Below are 17,661 nucleotides of genomic sequence, written 5' to 3'. Positions count from 1 at the left end.
GTGGAACACCACCTCCCACCTATTGCCAGAACAGTGGTCCCAGCACCGATCCCTGTGGAACACTACCTCCCACCTATTGCCAGAACAGTGGTCCCAGCACCGATCCCTGTGGAACACCACCTCCCACCTATTGCCAGAACAGTGGTCCCAGCACCGATCCCTGTGGAACACCATCTCCCGCCTATTGCCAGTCTCCGAGTAGCTACTCTTAATCCCTACTCTGTTTCCTGTTTTGTAACCAGCTTGCTATCCACAACAGTATGTGAGATCTACAAGATGACCAAGTCAGGCCGTGTGGAGTGAAGGGCCAGGCAGCAGAATGGATGGAAAGATGGCTGCAAAACAGAAATCATTTGTTGAAGTTGAGGGCAGTTTGTTGCCATATTTCCATCCATTCTGTTACCTGACCTTTGACTCCACACGACCTGACCATGGTCATTTTGTAAGAGGGTACATACTGCAGACACAGTGCACCAGAGGTGGAGGGGGTGGATATTGAGTCCTGTGGCAGGGGCGCTGATGAAGTGGATTTCTCGGTCAGTTTTGTGGCAGCGCTAGTGGTGTTTTTCACCACGTTCCAATTTTTAAAATAAAAATCTTATTGCCAGTTTATTAAAGCCATTAAAAGCCTCTCTGATAGGGGTCACAATAAAATGAGGCCTCATAGCTTTCCATCAGAGTTGGAATCCCAGTTAGAAAGCATTTAGTGACTGAGCCAGACTGGGCCGGGTCTAAGGTGTGAGTTAGTGATGGAAAAGTGGTGGCCAGCGTACTTGGCCCCAGGGCTGAGAACCCGGGCACTCTGGTTTCTGTGACATTGATTGATGAATTTTGTTCATTGCCCAGTCTCAGTCGCAATGGCGGGTCATCTTACTGTCCAGCGGAGGCTGGGGTCCCCAATGGAGGGGTCTCTATGCAGGGGTCATTCCCTGCACCATTGGGGATCTGGGGTGGAGAGTGTTGCACGGAGCAGTCGTGTACAACAGTTTTTATTATTATTAATAACTTTTATTTATAGGGCGGCTCTAATATAGTAAAACAGCCCAAGGAGCTTCACAGCAGTGTAACAAGACACAACAGATACATTTGACACTGAGCCATAAAAGAAATTAAGGCAGATGACCAAAAGCTTGGTTAAAGAGATAGGTCTTAAGGAGCATCTTAAAGGAGGAAAGAAAGGTAGAGAGGCGGAGAGGTTTAGGGAGGAGTTCCAGAGCTTAGGGCCCAAACAGCTGAAGGCACGGCCACCAATGGTTGAGCAGTTATAATGAGGGATGTTCAAGAGGGCAGAATTTGAGGAGTGCAGAGGTCTTGTGGGGTTGTGAGGCTGAAAAAGACAGGGAGGGGCAAGGCCATGGAGCGATTTGTAAACAAGGATGAGAATTTTGAAATCAAGGCCTTGTTTAACCGGGAGCCAGTGTAGGTCAGAAAGCACAGGGGTGATGGGTGATCGTGACTTGGTGCGAGTTAGGACATGGGCTGCTGAGTTTTGGCTGACCTCAAGTTTACGTAGTGTAGAATGTGGGAGGCCAGCCAAGAGTGAGTTGGAGTAGTCAAGTCTAGAGGTAACAAAGGCAAGAATGAGGGTTTCAGCAGCAAGAGAGCTGTTCTTAACACCCTTCCAGATTCCAAGGCTGGGTTTGTTTTTTGCAGCCTAGAAGAGTCCATGGCCCATGTATATATTCAATGTGAGAGGTTGTAGTCCCTGTATAGTTACCTGAAGGGCCTGCTCCTCAATTTTTGGTTCCCCTCCCTTTCCTCCCCTGAAGGTGCTGACTCTGGCTGGGTTCAGTTCGACACTCACTGGTTCCCCTCCCCTGAAGGTGCTGACTCTGTCTGGGTTCAGTTCTACACTCACTGGTTCCCCTCCCCTGAAGGTGCTGACTCTGGCTGGGTTCAGTTCGACACTCACTGGTTCCCCTCCCCTGAAGGTGCTGACTCTGGCTGCGTTCAGTCCCACACTCACTGATTCCCCACTTTTTGTGAAGTGCTCCTGGCACTTTATTAAACACACACAGCAGAAGCACATTAATGTGATGGGAGATCACTGACACACAAGCAGCCAGTAGTGTGGAGACTCCTGAGAATCCAGTCCCTTTAGAGCCAGTATTTACAGGAGCTGGGACACGGGAAGAGTCCCATTAAAATCACTGATACATTTGTTAACTAAAAATAGTAATTTCTCCTCTATTTACAGACACTCCCTGACCAGTCCCCATTTCTCCTCCATTTACAGACGCTCCCTGACCAGTTTCCATTTCTCCTCCATTTACAGACGCTCCCTGACCAGTCCCCATTTCTCCTCCATTTACAGACGCTCCCTGACCAGTCCCCATTTCTCCTCCATTTACAGACGCTCCCTGACCAGTTCCCATTTCTCCTCCATTTACAGACGCTCCCTGACTCGATGGGGATTTCCCGGCATTTGCTGGTTGTCTCGGGGTTTGTGTCTGAAACTGGCGGGTAGTTGTGGGGAGGCGGATAATGCGGAGTTTGTCTCTAGGGCCTGGGGCCGCACTCGGTGTGTGGAGACCCCCCCCAGGGGTTAGGAAGAGCGGGGCGGGGCCGGAGCTAGTCGTCAGATGGTCCTCCAACCAATCAGTGTGAGGGGCAGGATCTCCCTCATTGGCTGAAACACTGCATCATTTTTAAAGTTGATTTATCTTGAGAAAACGGGATCTTTCTGTTGTGGCTTTAAACAGATGAAATGCTGTGGTGCGGAGCAAACATTGCAACATTTGTTTGTGAAATGTATTCATTCAGGACAGACAGCAGGGTTTCAGGAAATGCAGGGGATGTTGTGTAGATGGATTGTCAAAAGGTGTTTGATAAGGTGCCGGACAGGAGGCTTGTTGATCAAATTAAGGCTCAGAGTATTAAAGGGAGTGGGGCAGCTGGATAGGAAGTTGGATTTAGGGCAGAAAACAGAGTAGCGGTTAATGGAGGTTCTTCATAGAAACATAGAAAGTAGGTGCAGGAGTAGGCCATTCAGCCCTTTGAGCCTGCACCACCATTCAATATGATCATGGCTGATGATGCAACTTCAGTACCCCATTCCTGCTTTCTCTCCATATCCCTCCATCCCTTTAGCTGTAAGGGCCACATCTAACTCCCTTTTTAATGTATCTAACGAATTGGTCTCAACAACTTTCTGTGGTAGAGAATTCCACAGGTTCACAATTCTCAGTGAAGAAGTTTCTCCTCATCTCAGTGCTAAATGGCTTACCCCTTATCCTTAGACTGTGAACCCTGGTTCTGGACTTCCCCAACATCGGGAACATTCTTCCTGCATCGAACCTGTCCAATCCCGTCAGAATTGGAGGGCGTAAACAGTGGAGTCTCCCAGGATCAGTGTTGGGACCATTGCTCTGCTCGATGTAGAGAAATGATCTGGGCTTAGGTATATGGGGCATATGATCAAAATCTCCAGTTAATGCCAAAAAGGACCCATGGCCAACTGAAGCGGACTTTAAGTGCCTTCATTGTCAATACACAGGTTAGTAATTGGAGCGGATAAATGTGAAATGAAATTTAATGCAGAGAAATGTGCTGCAATATATTTTGGGAGGAAGAAAAAGAGAGGAAATGTACATTAAATGGTAAAACTTTCAATGGAGTAGAGGAGCAGAGAGATTTAGGGTTGTAAGATTCTAGCTAATTCCTTGTCTTATTAAGGATCGAGAGTCTAGTGTTAGAACACAAGAAATAGGAGTAGGAGTAGGCCATCTGGCCCCTCGAGTCCGCTCTGCCATTCAATAAGATCATGGCTGATCTGATCCTGGCCTCAACTCCACTTTCTTGCCTGCTCCCCATAACCCTTCACTCTCTTATCTTTCTAAACTCTGTCTATCTCCACCTTAAATATATTCAATTATTATTAGCAACTTTAACATAAGAAATATAATTTGAGCAGATCCTCTGTGCTCTACCACATCAGAGTAAAGATGCAAGTCCTGCGTGTCCACAGTAACTGACACCAGGTCAGCCCGCTGGATGCCCTGAGCTTGATCTCCGGTGTCTCCAGTCCCGACTGCCCCCTTACATCAGTCTCCCCTCACTCTTATACCCTGCACTGATCCACCTCTGGCACCAGACTCTTCTTTGCCTTCCCAGCTGGGTTTTGGCAGGAAGCGAGGAAAAGACAGCTGGAACTTCTCTCATTTGTGATTTACAAGGTCACTTTCCCTGGTTCCCAGCAGTTACTTTTCTTCAGTAATTTTCTCAATATCCCTAAACTCCCCTGCCTGCTGTTAGTTGTTATTTCTTATAGTTCCACAATTATAGGTATCAACATCACACATTATAAATCGAATCTATTGTGTTACTCACTCTGGTTTGAGCTTGCATTGTGGTTACTGACAGACAAACTCTGTTCTTTCCCCTGATCTGATTACAGATTGCAACAGTGGGTTCAGTGAATGGAATGTCTGATCAGTGTTGCCATGGTGACCTGTCTGCAGTGAATCGATTGTGAGTTTCTAACTCAGACTAAAGTTCTCTTTCCCATGATGCACATTTAAGTTAAAGTCAATGTATTTTAGCCATTTTATGTTGATAAAGTGGTTAAACAGCACATCGGGTCCTAGATTTTATAAATAGGGGTGTGGAGTACAAAAGGGCAGAGGGCATGTAAACCTGCACAAATCATTGGTTAGGCTGCAGTTCGAATATTGTGTCAGGTTTTGGGGATCTTACACCAGGAAGGATGTCGAGGCCATGGAGAGGGTGCAGAGAGATTCACTGAGATGATACCAGGGAAGAGAGGCTTTAGTTATCAGGGGAGATTGGAGAAACTGGGGCTCTTTTCATTAGAACAAAGGGTAATTGGAGATCTGAGGGAGGTGTTCAAAGTTTGATCAGGTAAATGAGGATAAACTATTTCCACCAGTCGATGAGTCAGTAATTCGAGGGCATCAAATTCAAATCATCACCAAAAGGCTCAGACCATGGGAGGAACTATCGAGCACACTGTACAACAATGTTCGGGACACTCACTGTCCCTCCGGATCTGTGTCCGGGGGAGGAACTGATGGGTTTCTCTCATCTTTGGGTTAACTGATGTTCTCATAGAGGTGATGGATGTCTGTGGCGGGGAATGGGGTATTCTGAGCACCTAGTGTCCGCCATAAACACTCTCCAGTCAGGTACAGCACGGGTTAGATACAGAGTAAAGCTCCTCTACACTGTCCCATCAAACACTTCCAGGCAGGTACATGGACATGTTACCAATACCTTCTCTGGATACCAAGGCTAGGAGAGACACTCTGGAAGGTATGGCGAGCTGCGGTTTGTCCATGAGAGTAACCGAAGGTATGAGAACTAAAATAATCACAAGTAATGATCGAGTGTCAGTCGTGGCTCAGCGGTAGCAGTTTTGTCTCTGAGTCAGTAGGTTGTGGGTTCAAGTCCACCTGTAGAGACTTGAGCACAAAATCTCGGCTGACATTCCAATGCAGTACTGAGGGATTGCTGCACTGTCAGTGTTGCCATCTTTCGGATGAATCGCTGAACCGAGGCCCCATCAGCCTTCAATCAATATCATTAAAACAGATTATCTGACCAGTATCACATTGCTGTTCGTGGCAGCTTGCTCTGTGCAAATTGTCTGCTGCATTTCCTACATTGCAACAGTGAATGCACTTCAAATGTACTTTGATGTTGTTGTACCTCATTGGCACTTTGGGACATCCTGAGGTCAGGTAAGGTGCTACATAAGGACAGGTCTTTGTTAAATGGAGAAAAGTTCCAAAAAAGGAACAGTTGGTAACAGGATATCAATTAGTCTCCTCTTATATTGGAGAAATCAAGGAATCGACACACTGTGTTGGAACCAAAGCTGATTTATTTGTCAGATATCCAGAAAATAAAATTCCAGCCCAGTTACAGGGGAAACACAGCCCGACTGTCAGAATGAACACGGTTCAGTCCCGATGTGATTCACAGCAGAATCCAATTCCTGCAGTCACTTGTGAACTCGCTGGTGTGTCAGCAGGTGGGATGGGGCAGTGAATCCATTCCCACACTCAGAGCAGGTGAACGGCCTCTCCCCAGTGTGGGTACGTTGGTGTTTCCTCAGATCACTTCTGCTTTTAAAGCTCTTCTCACAGTCATAACATTTAAATGGTCTCCTATTGGTGTGAACAACTTGGTGTGCAGTGAGATTGCATGACTGAGTGAATCCCTTCCCACACACACAGCAGGTGAACGGCCTCTCCCCAGTGTGAACTCGCTGGTGTCTCAGCAGACTGGATGACTGACTGAATCCCTTCCCACACACGGAGCAGGTAAACGGCCTCTCCCCAGTGTGGATACGCTGGTGAGCCAGAAGGTTGGATGAATTTGTGAATCCCTTCCCACACACGGAGCAGGTAAACGGTCTCTCGTCAGTGTGAAAACGCAGGTGTCTCAGGTGGTGAGATGATTTCATGAATCCTTTCCCACACACACAGCAGATGAACGGTCTCTCTCCAGTGTGAATTCGTTTGTGATGAGTGAGGTGAGATGAACAAGTGAATCTCTTCCCACACTCTGAGCAGGTGAATGGCCTCTCCCCGGTGTGAACTCGCTGGTGTTCAATGAGGTTGGATGAAATAGTAAATCCCTTCCCACACACAGAGCAGGTGTACGGCCTCTCCCCAGTGTGACTGCGTCGATGAATTTCCAGCAGGGACGGGGAACGGAATCCCTTTCCACAGTCCCTACATTTCCACGGATTCTCCATGGTGCGGGTGTCCTTGTGTCTCTCCAGATTGAACGATCAGTTGAAGCCTGGTCCACACACAGAACATATGTACAGTTTCTCCCCGCTGTGAATGGTGCGATGTTTTTTCAGGCTGTAACTGGTTAAAGCTCTTTCCACAGTCTGCACAGGAACACTCACTCGGGTGTGTGTGTCTCGGTACTTTTCCAATCACACTGATGTTTGAAATCTTTTCCCGCAGACAGATCAGACAAACATTTCTCTTTCCGCATTCAGAGGCCGATGATATTCATGTTGCGGTGGATCGAGTGACTGTCAGATCTTGGTGATGTTTGGTGTGAGTTTCCCATCTACAAATCTTCCCTTTCTAATCCCCTGTAAAAGGAGTTTACAAGAGTCATCACTAAGGACAGGATAGAAATTCAGAACAGTCAATTCTAGTTTCTATGGTACACACATTCCTCTCTGGTGTCTCCACAGCTGTAAATCCCCGTCACACACACTATCCCTACTCCCCATGCTGAAATCCAAACCCATTACATCATCTCCAACATTTTTTCCTTCTTGCTGAAGGTGCTGACTCTGGCTGGGTTCAGTTCTACACTCACTGGTTCCCCTCCCTCTCTGACCCTGAAGGTGCTGACTCTGGCTGGGTTCAGTTCTGCACTCACTGGTTCCCCTCCCTCTCCTCCCCTGAAGGTGCTGACTGGCTGGGTTCTAGTTAGGCCACAGCTAGAGTACTGTGTGCAGTTCTGGTCACCACATTACAGGAAAGATGTGATTGCACCAGAGAGGGTACAAAGATTTACTTGGATGTTGCCTGGACTGGAGAATTTTATCTATGAGGACAGATTGGATAGGCTGGGGTTGTTTTCTTTGGAACAGAGGGGAGACCTCATTGAGGTGTATAAAATTATGAGCGGCCAAGATAGAGTGGATAGGAAGGACCTATTTCTCTTAGTAGCAGGGTCAATAACTGGGGGGCATAGATTTAAAGTAATTGGTCGAAGGTGTAGATGGGATTTGAGATGATTTTTTCACCCAGAGGATGGTGGGAGTCTGGAACTCACTGCCTGAAAGGGTGGTAGAGGCAGAAACCCTCATAGCATTTAAAAGTACCTGGATGTGCACTTGAGGGGCCAAGATAGAGTGGATAGGAAGGACCTGTTTGCTTTAGCAGAATGGTCAATAACTCAGGGGGCAGAGAATTAAAGTAATTGGTAGAAGGATTAGAGGGGAGACCTAAATGAGGTGTATAAAATTATGAGGGCCTGGATAGAGTGGATAGCAAGGACCTATGTCCCTTAGCAGAGGGATCAGCTGTGGCTCAGTGGGTAGCACTCTCATCTGAGACAGAAGGTTGTGAGTTCAAGTCCCACTCCAGAGACTTGAGCACAAAAAAAAATCTAGGCTGACACACCAGTGTCGAGCTGAGGGAGAGGAGCCGACTTTCGGATGAGACATTAAACCGAGGCCCCGTCTGCTCTCTCTCTGGTGGACGTAAAAGATCCATTGGCACTATTTCGAAGAAGAGCAGGGGAGTTATCCCTGGTGTCCTGGCCAATATTTATCCCTCAATCAACATAACAAAAATAGTTTATCTGGTCATTATCACATTGCTGTTTGTGGCAGCTTGCTGTGCTCAAATTAGCCACCGCGTTTCCCACATTGCAACAGTGACTATGCTCCAACAGTACTTCGTTCTCTGTAAAGAACTTTGAGATGCCAATCGTCGTGAAAGGCGCTGTATAAATGTAAGTCTTTCTTTTTTGTGCCGTTACCTACAGGGCTACAGACCAAGAGCTGTAAAGTGGGATTAGGCCAGAGAGCTCTGTGCCGGCTGGCAGGGACACGATGGGCCGAATGGCCTCCTCCTGTGCTGTAAATGTCTGGGATTCTATGTCGTCACAGGTCTCATCAGCAGTCGCACTGCCTGATGGGTGATTGACAGCCCAGAGTCCACGCCTGCGCCCCGGGAACCGTGTCCGGCACAGCGCCTCCCTCTCGGTCGCAATGGTAATAACCGCGCATGCCCAGAGGACACCAACCGCCCCCTCCCCCCACACTCGGATCCTGTGGCACGGAGTCGGCATGGGGCCTTCCGGGGAAAGGCGTTTGTGTCCGTTTAAGAGCCGCAATCGGAGTTTTCTCCGCTCCGATTGGGTAGAGAATTGCGCGGGGGGGGGGAGGAGGGAGGAGGGAGATAGGGAGAGAATAAAGGGAAATTCAAACCTGAGAGTACGCACATCCGGGTCCCGAGACCAGTTTCCACCAGTTTGGCGGAACGCGCTCGCAGGACACGTGACACGGGCCCATGGCCTCATTGACGGGAGCTTCCGACCAATGGGGAGTGAGCGGGGCAGCCTGGAGCAGTGATCCGGCGGGTCCTCCAACCAACAATCAGGGAGCCCGAGGGGCGGGACTTGCACCGTTGATTGTCTGAGCCGCAGCGCGTGACTTTGTGCAGTCCCTTGTTCAGGGCCTTAAATATATTCAATGACCCAGTCTCTACAGCTCTCTGGGACGGAGAATTCCACAGATTTACAACCCTCAGAAGAAATTCCTCCTCATCTCAGTTTTAAATGGGCGGCCCCTTATTCTAAGACTATGTCCCCTAGTTTTAGTTTCCCCTATGAGTGGAAATATCCTCTCTGCATCCACCTTGTCAAGCCCCCTTCATATCATATGTTTCGATAAGATCACCTCTCATTCTTCTAAACTCCAATGGGTATAGGCCCAACCTACCTTCATAAGTCAACCCCGCCATCTCCAGAATCAACCTAGTGAACCTTCTCTGAACAGCCTCCAATGCAAGTATATCCTTAAATACAGAGACCAAAACTGTATGCAGTACTCCAGGTGTGGCCTCATCAATACCCTGTACAGTTGTAGCAGGACTTCTCTGCTTTTATACTCTGTCCCCATGGCAATAAAGACCAACATTTCATTTGCCTTCCTGATCACTTGCTGTACCTGCATAGTAACTTTGTGTTTCATGCACAAGGACCCCCAGGTCCCTCTGTACTGCAGCACTCTGCAATTTTTCTCCATTTAAATTGTAATTGCTTTTCTATTTTTTCTGCCTCACATTGGACAACCTCACATTGTGCCACATTGTATTCCATCTGCAAAATTTTTGCCCACTCACTCAGCCTGTCTATATCCCTTTGCAGATTTCTTGTGTCCTCTTCACAATTTGCTCTCCCATCCTTCTTTGTATCATCAGCAAATTGGCCACATTGCATTCGGTCCCTTCATCCAAGTCATTAATATAGATTATAAATAGTTGAGGCCCCAGCACCGATCCCTGCAGCACCCCACTAGTTACCGTTTGCCAACCGGAAAATGACCCGTTTATTCCGACTCTCTGTTTTCTGTTCGTTAGCCAATCCTCAATCCATGATAACCCCGGGAACTTCTATCTTGTGCAGTAATCTTTTATGTGACACGTTATCAAATGCTTTCTGGAAATCCAAATACACCACATCCACTGGTTCCCCCTTATCCACCCTGCTCGTTACATCCTCAAAGAACACCAGCAAATTTGTCAAACATGATTTCCCTTTCATAAACCCATGCTGATTCTGCTTGATTGAATTTATGCTTTTCCAAATGTCCTGCTACTGCTTGCTTAATAATGGACTCCAACATTTTCCCAACTCCAGATGTTAGGCTAACTGGTCTATATTTCCTGCTTTTTGTCTGTCTCCTTTTTTAAATAAGGATGTTAGATTTGTGGTTTTCCAATCCGTTGGGACCTCCCCAGAATCCAGGCAATTTTGGTAATTACAACCAATGCATGCACTATCTCTGCAGCCACTTCTTTTAGGACCCCACACTGCAAGCCATCAGGTCCAAGAGACTTGTCCGTCTTTAGTCCCATTATTTTACCGAGTGCTACTTCTTTAGTGATAGTTCCTCCCTCCCTATAGCAGCCACAGTGCGAAAGTGGTGAAGGGAATGAATGATGAAGGTGGTGGGTGGGATACCAATCAAGCGGCTGCTTTGTCCTGAATGGTGTCGAGCATCTTGAGTGGTGCTGGAGCTGCACTCATCCAGGCACGTGGAGAGTATTCCATCACATTCCTGACTTGTACCTTGTAGATGGTGGAAAGGCTTTGGGGCATCAGGTGATCGAAAGTGATTTGACCAATTGGGGGTAAGGAAAGAGGCATACATTAAGTAGATAAACAACAGGGTAGGGCATGATAAGGGAGAATACAAAGGGATCAGGAGAGAAGTAAAAAAAAAATTAGGAAGGCAAAGAGGAAATATGAAATGAAATTATCAAGGAACATAAAACAAAATTAAATATTTTACAGGAAGATAATAGGAAAAGGAAGGTTGGGATGGGAATAGGGCCATTAAAGGATAGACAGGCAATGCCACGAGTAACGATAGCGAGATGGCAGAAATATTAAATCATTATTTCGCTTCAGTATTTAGATAGAACAGGTGGACATGACATGAGTAATGAGAAGTGCATTTAAAATAAAGAAAGGGGATACATTAAATAAACTAATCAAACTCAGGATAAAACCTCTGCATCCACGTATTTTAAAAGAATCTAAGGAAGAGATATCAGAGGCATTACTGCACATATTTAAAAATTCTTCAGAAAAAGGTGTATTGCCAGAGGACTGGCGAACAGCTAACGGAGTACCTATATTTAAGGAGGAGAATAGAACATGTCTAGGTAATTACAGACTAGTCAGCTTCACATCGGTGGCAGGAAAAATAATGGAATCCCTACTAAAGGAGAAAATAGAATGTCTAGAAACAAAAAGTATAATAATGAATAATGGTCTTCCACAAGGATTAGGGCTGGGACCACTGCTGTTCACATTAACCATTTAGACTTTGGAATCAAAAACACAATTTCTACATTTTACGGGTTATGTAAGAAAACAGGAAAGGCTCTCCGTTCAAATAGATCAAGCACTAACTCCTAATGCAGAAGACCAAGTCATGGAGGAAGTAGTTCAGAAGCCAGAGAACATTGTTAGGACAAAGATGCAGTTGGTGAGGTGCAGGGAGATTCTGGCTGTAGGGAGGTGGGTGATAAGTGTGGTAATGATGATGAGTTGGTTACCGAGAGATAGGTCTGTGCATATTGAAGATATATGACAAAAGGTACTGGAGGAGCAGCAGGAAGGGCTAAATGACAGTGTAAGAAATCCTGTAAGGACTCCAGCTTCCCATGCAAGAATGGCTTCGAAAAATCAAGGCAATTTCCTTTGTTATAATTCCAGTTTTTGGTGAAAAAGATGTTTGCAAAGAATATTTTAAATATGAATAACTGTCAACCTGCGGCTAAAATAATACTGGGACTTCGAAAAGTAAATGGTGGTGTTCTTCTGAGAAAAAATGGGAGAGATATAACCAAATAAAAACAATGGAACTGGTCAGGAACGTTGAAGTAGCTGCAAGAAGCATTTACATTGGAGGAGGGAGAAGGCCAGGAGGAAAGGTGATCCACATGACATTGATTACAGAGTGGAATCTAGACAGCAGGTGGGTGATATACAAGAACCAGGTAACATTAACAAGGGTAAACTAGGGGCCAAAAGATGGAACATCTACAGTAAGCTGTATAGACGTGAATGCTGAATGCATTCGGAATCAGCAATTCCAAAACACGAGGTTACTGCAGCACTCAGGAACTCCAGTGTTGTGGGAATATTATAAACATGGCTGACTGCAGAGGATGGTGCACAGGGACAGGAGGAGCCTGTTCCACCATTCAGTTCGATCTGTACCTCAAATGCATTTACCCACTTCTGCTCCATATCCCTTGATGCCCTTCACCAACAACAATCTACCCATCTCAGTCTGGAAAATGGTGAATGGTTTGATCCTCGCATTCAGTCTTTTAAAGGGAGGGACTTCCAGATTTCCACAACTCAGTGAAATTAATTTTTTTTAAAAAGTAAATTAAAGGAAAAACATATATTCAGGCACAGCAGAGTAGACAGCAGGGACGTGATGTGGGCCTGGATGTCAAAGACACCGAGGAGATTAAAGCTGTTGATCCTGTGAAAGAGCTGTCCAATTTATTCCCACACCCAATCCTCTCCCCATAACCCTGAAAATTAGTTCTCTCCAACTACATGTCCAATTGCCCTTTGAACGTCCCGATGGAATCTGCTTCCACTGCCCTGAGGCCTAACCAGTGATGTGTAAAGGTTCAGCATGACTTCCTTGTATTGAATTCAATGCCCCCGTTTACAAAGCCAAGTATCCCACAAGCTTTCTTCACTGTCTTATCAACTTGCCCTGCCACCTTCAAAGGTTTGTGAACATTTACCCCAGTTCCTTCTGTTCTTTCACAACCCACAAAATAGCACTATTTAGATTACAATGCCTCTCCATGTTGTTTGCCCCAAAGTGCATCACTTCACACTCATCCGCATTAAACTGTATCTGCCCATTTCTCCAGTCTGTCTATCTCCTCCTGAAGTCTGCTACTATCCTGCTCACTATTCACTACGTTGCCAAGTTTTGTATCACCTGCAAACTTCAAAATTGTACTTTCTATCCCCAAGTTCAGGTTATTTATATACAACAAGGAAAGCTTATCGTGAATGGTCTCGGATTTCTCGCAGATTTATCTCCATTCCGAATAAAATATCATCTTTTCCTCATTCAGTTCTTCGACCAAATTCTGTTCCTTTTCATCCAAAATATTGCGCAATGTCGAAAATTCAGAGTCGATGAGGTTCTGCGACTGATTCGACTGTTCCTGTGAAGACAAAAAGAGTTTGTTAAAAAAGGAAGCAAAACTATCGCAGGTCACCAGCACATAGAAACATAGATGCAAGAGTAGGCCATTCGGCCCTTTGAGCCTGCACCACCATTCAATATGATCATGCAACTTCAGTATCCCATTCCTGGTTTCTCTCCATACCCCTTGATCCCTTTAGCCGTAATGCTTAATAAACACCAAGCCAAGCTACTGAAAATGCACAGGGATAGAGTTCTGTTAGCCGGGCATGGGGTGCATAACACGCTACCCGTACAGGCACAGCCCATATCGGCCCACTGAGAATTCACCTTCATTTCGGAGATGCTCTCTTCGAGCTTAAACTTAAAATCTTAAAAAGGTTTTCTTCTTCCTCAGAGAATGTAGGATTGTCTTCATTTTTTCCTGAGATTGAAACTCAGAGATCTAGAGATAATTGGCAAATGGCAAAAAAAAAATCCAGGGGATAAATGAGCGGATACATTTTTACACAGTGAGTTATGGTGATCTGGAGTGCCCTGCCTGAAAGGATGGTGGAAGCAGATTCAATAGAGAATTGGATAAATAGTTGACTAGGAGACATTCACAGGGCTCTGGGGTAAGAGCAAGGGAGCGAGATTAATGGGACAGCTCTTTCAAAGAGCCAACACAGGCACGATGGGCCGAATGGCCTCCTCTCGTGCTGTGTGTTTCTATGATTCTAGGTGCTGACAGCAGAGTCGGGGCTCTGTTAAAATTAGAAAGATTAAATGTGAATTTTAAAATAAATTCTTAGCTGGACCAACTGTTTTAACTTCACTTCATAATGGTTGCAGCTGGTGCAAAGCTGAAGTGGAGTCAAACTCTCTCCTGGCCTACGGTCAATGGAAACTATTGGTCTTCAGAGTTACTCTGCACATCTCCCCTCGCCATCAATCTCAAACTGCTTTGCATCAACACAGAGTATGCGGCATGACTGTCCCAATCACACTGAGCCAGGACATACTGAGTTAAGACATGCAGAATCAGCTGAACTATGAACAGAAGTACTGAGCTTTTGAAACTTCAACAACATTAGATTCACAGTAAGATTCCTGCCCTCCTCCAGCTCACAAGATATCCTGAAATTTAAATAAAATGTAAAGTCAGGCAACACCATGTTTCCTATTGGGAAGGAGAGCAGGGGAGTTCACCTCAGTGTCCTGGGTCAATATTTATCCTTCAACCAACATCACTAAAACAGATGAGCTGGTCATTGTCACATTGCTGTTCGTGGGATCTTGCTGTGCGCAAATTGGCTGCTGCATTTCCTACTTTACAACACTGACTACGCTTCAAAAGTACTTCATTGGCTGTAAAGCACTTTGGGATGTCCTGAGCTTGTGAAAAACACGATATAGTCTTTCTTTCTACGGGATTAACACACACCATTATTGCAGCATGACATGTCCTCTGCTAGAAACTGTCAGACACAAGTCAGCGACAGTGTGTGACTGAGATAGTCCTGATACAGCATCATTTCCTGTCGTTGCTGATTCAATCATTTCTTACCCATACTCCAGCTATGAGCAGATTCTTCACACTACAAGTCTAATTTAAGCACACACATACACACCTTACAATAGAGGACGCCCCCTCAAAAAAACAGAAGATCCCATGCACAGATCGTCTTTAACCCATGACTAAGATTACCCACCATTATATTATAGGGATTATTTGCATCCTTCCTCTGCCTCACCATTCCCACTCCTCATCCCATCCCCCTTCCTCTCCCCATCCTCATCCCATCCCCCTTCTTATCCCCCATCCTCATCCTATTCCCCCCTCCCCAATGCACATTGGGCCCATACTCTCTCGAGTTAAGAAGAAAGAGAGGTGTTCTCATTGAAACACAAGATTCTGAGGGGGACTGACAGGATAGATGCTGAGAGGTTGTTTCCCCTGTCTGGAGAGTCTAGAACTAGGGGACATCGTCTCAGGATAAGGGGTCGGCCATATAAGACCGAGATGAGGAGGAATTTCTTCACTGAGATGGATGTGAATCTTTGGAATTCTCTAACCCAAAGGGCTGTGGATGCTGAGTCTCTGAGTATATTTAAGGCTGAGACCGATAGATTTTTGGACTCTGGGGGAATCAAGATATAGGGGGATTGGGCAGGAAAGTAGAGTTAAGGTCGAAGATTAACCAAGATCTTATTGAACGGAGGAGCAGGCTCGAATGGTAAAGCGGGGGGGACCCTGATAATAAAGGATGACAATAAAGAATAATAAAGAACCTAGTTTCCCCTTAATTGCATCTATGCTATTCTCCTCAACAACTCCATGCAACAGCGAATCCCACATTCTCAACACTCTCTGGGTAAAGAAGTTATCCTCTTAAAACTGTGCCTTCATATAGTGACAGGAGGGAGATAATTGCACCAAGACCTGCCCCCAACTCCTCCTGTCTATTTTTCTGTATTACCAATTTGGTTTTTTTTAGACTCAGAAGGTTTTGGGTTTAAGTCCTGCTCCAGAACCTTGAGCACAAAATCTAGGCTGACACACCAATGCAGTGCTGAGGGAGCGCTGCACTGTCGGAGGTGCCGTCTTTCGGATGAAATCTTAAACCGAGCCCCCGTCTACCCCCTCAGGTGGATGTAAAAGATCTCACGGCACTATTTTGAAGAGCAGGCGAAGTTATCCACAATGTCCCTGGCCAATATTTATCCCTCAACCAACATCAACAAAAAAACATATTATTTGGTCACTAACACATTGCTGCTTGTGGGAGCTTGCCGTGTGCAGATTGACGGCCACGTTTCCTACATTACAACCACAAGTACACTTCAAAAGTAGTTCCAGATCACAACAACTCACTGTGTTTAAAAACAAAGTTGCATTTCACCCCGCTTCTTAAATCGGTGCCAACACTGAGCCACGTGAGGAGATATTAAGACAGGTGACCAAAAGCTGGTAAAAGAGGCAGGTTTTAAGGAGCACTTTAAAGGAGAGGGGTAGAGAGGCGGAGAGGTTTAGGGAGAGAATCCAGAGCTCAGGGCCCAGGCAGCTGAAGGCACGGCTGCGGTTTGTGAATTTAAAAATGATCCGCTATATGGTGCCCACTCCAAATAACAGACTTGGCAGGTCCGGAATTAGGTGCATTACCTTCCAATAGATGAAACATTTGATCTGTGCCCTCTGCAGCACATCCTGTACCCAGCAGCCAGGCCTGTGGCTCACTCACTGGGCAGCAGACCCTGTCATTGCAAACACTATTTCAATGTGTTTCCCCTCTGTAACAATCCACAACAACATTCAACACATTATATATAGTACAGACTGGAGCAAACACATCCCCCTCCTCCTCAATCACCCCTCCCCTCATCCCAGCCCTCACCCCCCGGGTATAAAACCAGGCGGCCGCTCCCACCGGCTCCAACTCACCGACACAAGGGCCCAGCGCCGCGTCACTGGCGCCCGGCCCAAACACACTGCCCGAACTCCGAGTCCCACTGAGGCCCGGGCCCGCCTCCCTCACTCTGAGTGACAGGCGCTCCGGCCAATCCACTTCCCCGGGGACAGCCCCGCCCCGGGAACCCGCCTCCCTCACTCTGAGTGACAGGTGCTCCGGCCAATCCGCTTCCCCCGGGAGCTCCTCACCGGGCCGACCCTGGCCAATCAGCGCCGCCGGGAGGCGGGGTTTGCGGCCATGATTTGGGTTGAGCGAGGCTCGCGCTCGGAGCTTGGCGGTTGGGTTGAAATATTTGAATGTTTAACGGGCGGTGACCTTTGCCCCTGTGTTCCACTCCAGGACATTGTGACGTTTTTACTGAGGCGGTCGAGAGCTCGGGCCTGACACTAAACATCCGTAAGACAAAGGTCCTCCAGCAGCCTGTCCCCGCCGCACAGCACTGCCTCCCAGTCAGCAAGGTCCACGGCGCGGCCCTGGACACCGGGGACCATTTCCCAAACCTCGGGAGTCTCTTATCAACAAGGGCAGGCATTGACCACCAGATCCAACACCGCCTCCAGTGCGCCAGTGCAGCCTTCGGCCGCCTGAGGAAAAGAGTATTTGAAGACCAGGCCCTCAAACCTACCACCAAGCTCATGGTCTACAGGGCTGTAGCAATAGCCGCCCTCCTGTATGGCTCAGAGACATGGACCATGTACAGCAGACAGCTCAAGTCGCTGGAGAAATACCACCAGCGATGTCTCCGCAAGAGCCTGCAAATCCCCTGGGAGGGCAGACGCACCAACG

At 46.7% G+C, this 17,661-nt stretch overlaps 1 protein-coding gene across 3 annotated transcripts; it reads right to left on the bottom strand.

Moving 5' to 3' along the window:
* Window positions 1–5,824: 5,824 nt before the first annotated feature.
* Window positions 5,825–16,935, bottom strand: LOC139248870 (zinc finger protein 436-like). Of its 3 annotated transcripts, none has more exons than XM_070872220.1 (3): window positions 16,848–16,935; window positions 13,211–13,442; window positions 5,825–7,075 (listed from the first exon to the last, which is right to left on the bottom strand). In XM_070872220.1, the coding sequence occupies exon 3, from the start codon at window positions 6,719–6,721 to the stop codon at window positions 5,963–5,965; it is 759 nt and encodes a 252-aa protein (XP_070728321.1). In that variant the 5' UTR covers window positions 6,722–7,075; window positions 13,211–13,442; window positions 16,848–16,935; the 3' UTR covers window positions 5,825–5,962. The 3 variants fall into 3 exon arrangements, with proteins under 3 accessions (XP_070728321.1, XP_070728323.1, XP_070728322.1); XM_070872222.1 differs by having other exon boundaries at window positions 13,267–13,442; XM_070872221.1 differs by lacking the exon at window positions 16,848–16,935 and adding an exon at window positions 16,569–16,738.
* Between the last annotated feature and the right edge of the window lie 726 nt (window positions 16,936–17,661).

The sequence above is a fragment of the Pristiophorus japonicus genome, unplaced genomic scaffold (genome assembly GCF_044704955.1).
Source record: "Pristiophorus japonicus isolate sPriJap1 unplaced genomic scaffold, sPriJap1.hap1 HAP1_SCAFFOLD_298, whole genome shotgun sequence".
NCBI classification, from domain to species: domain Eukaryota; kingdom Metazoa; phylum Chordata; class Chondrichthyes; family Pristiophoridae; genus Pristiophorus; species Pristiophorus japonicus.
Note: the sequence above shows the minus strand (reverse complement) of the source record. Positions and strands in the feature narration are given on the sequence as shown.

Excerpts from the sequence above, each read along its gene's own strand:
- LOC139248870 (XM_070872220.1), bottom strand. The coding sequence starts at position 6,721 with ATGGAGAATCCGTGGAAATGTAGGGACTGTGGAAAGGGATTCCGTTCC.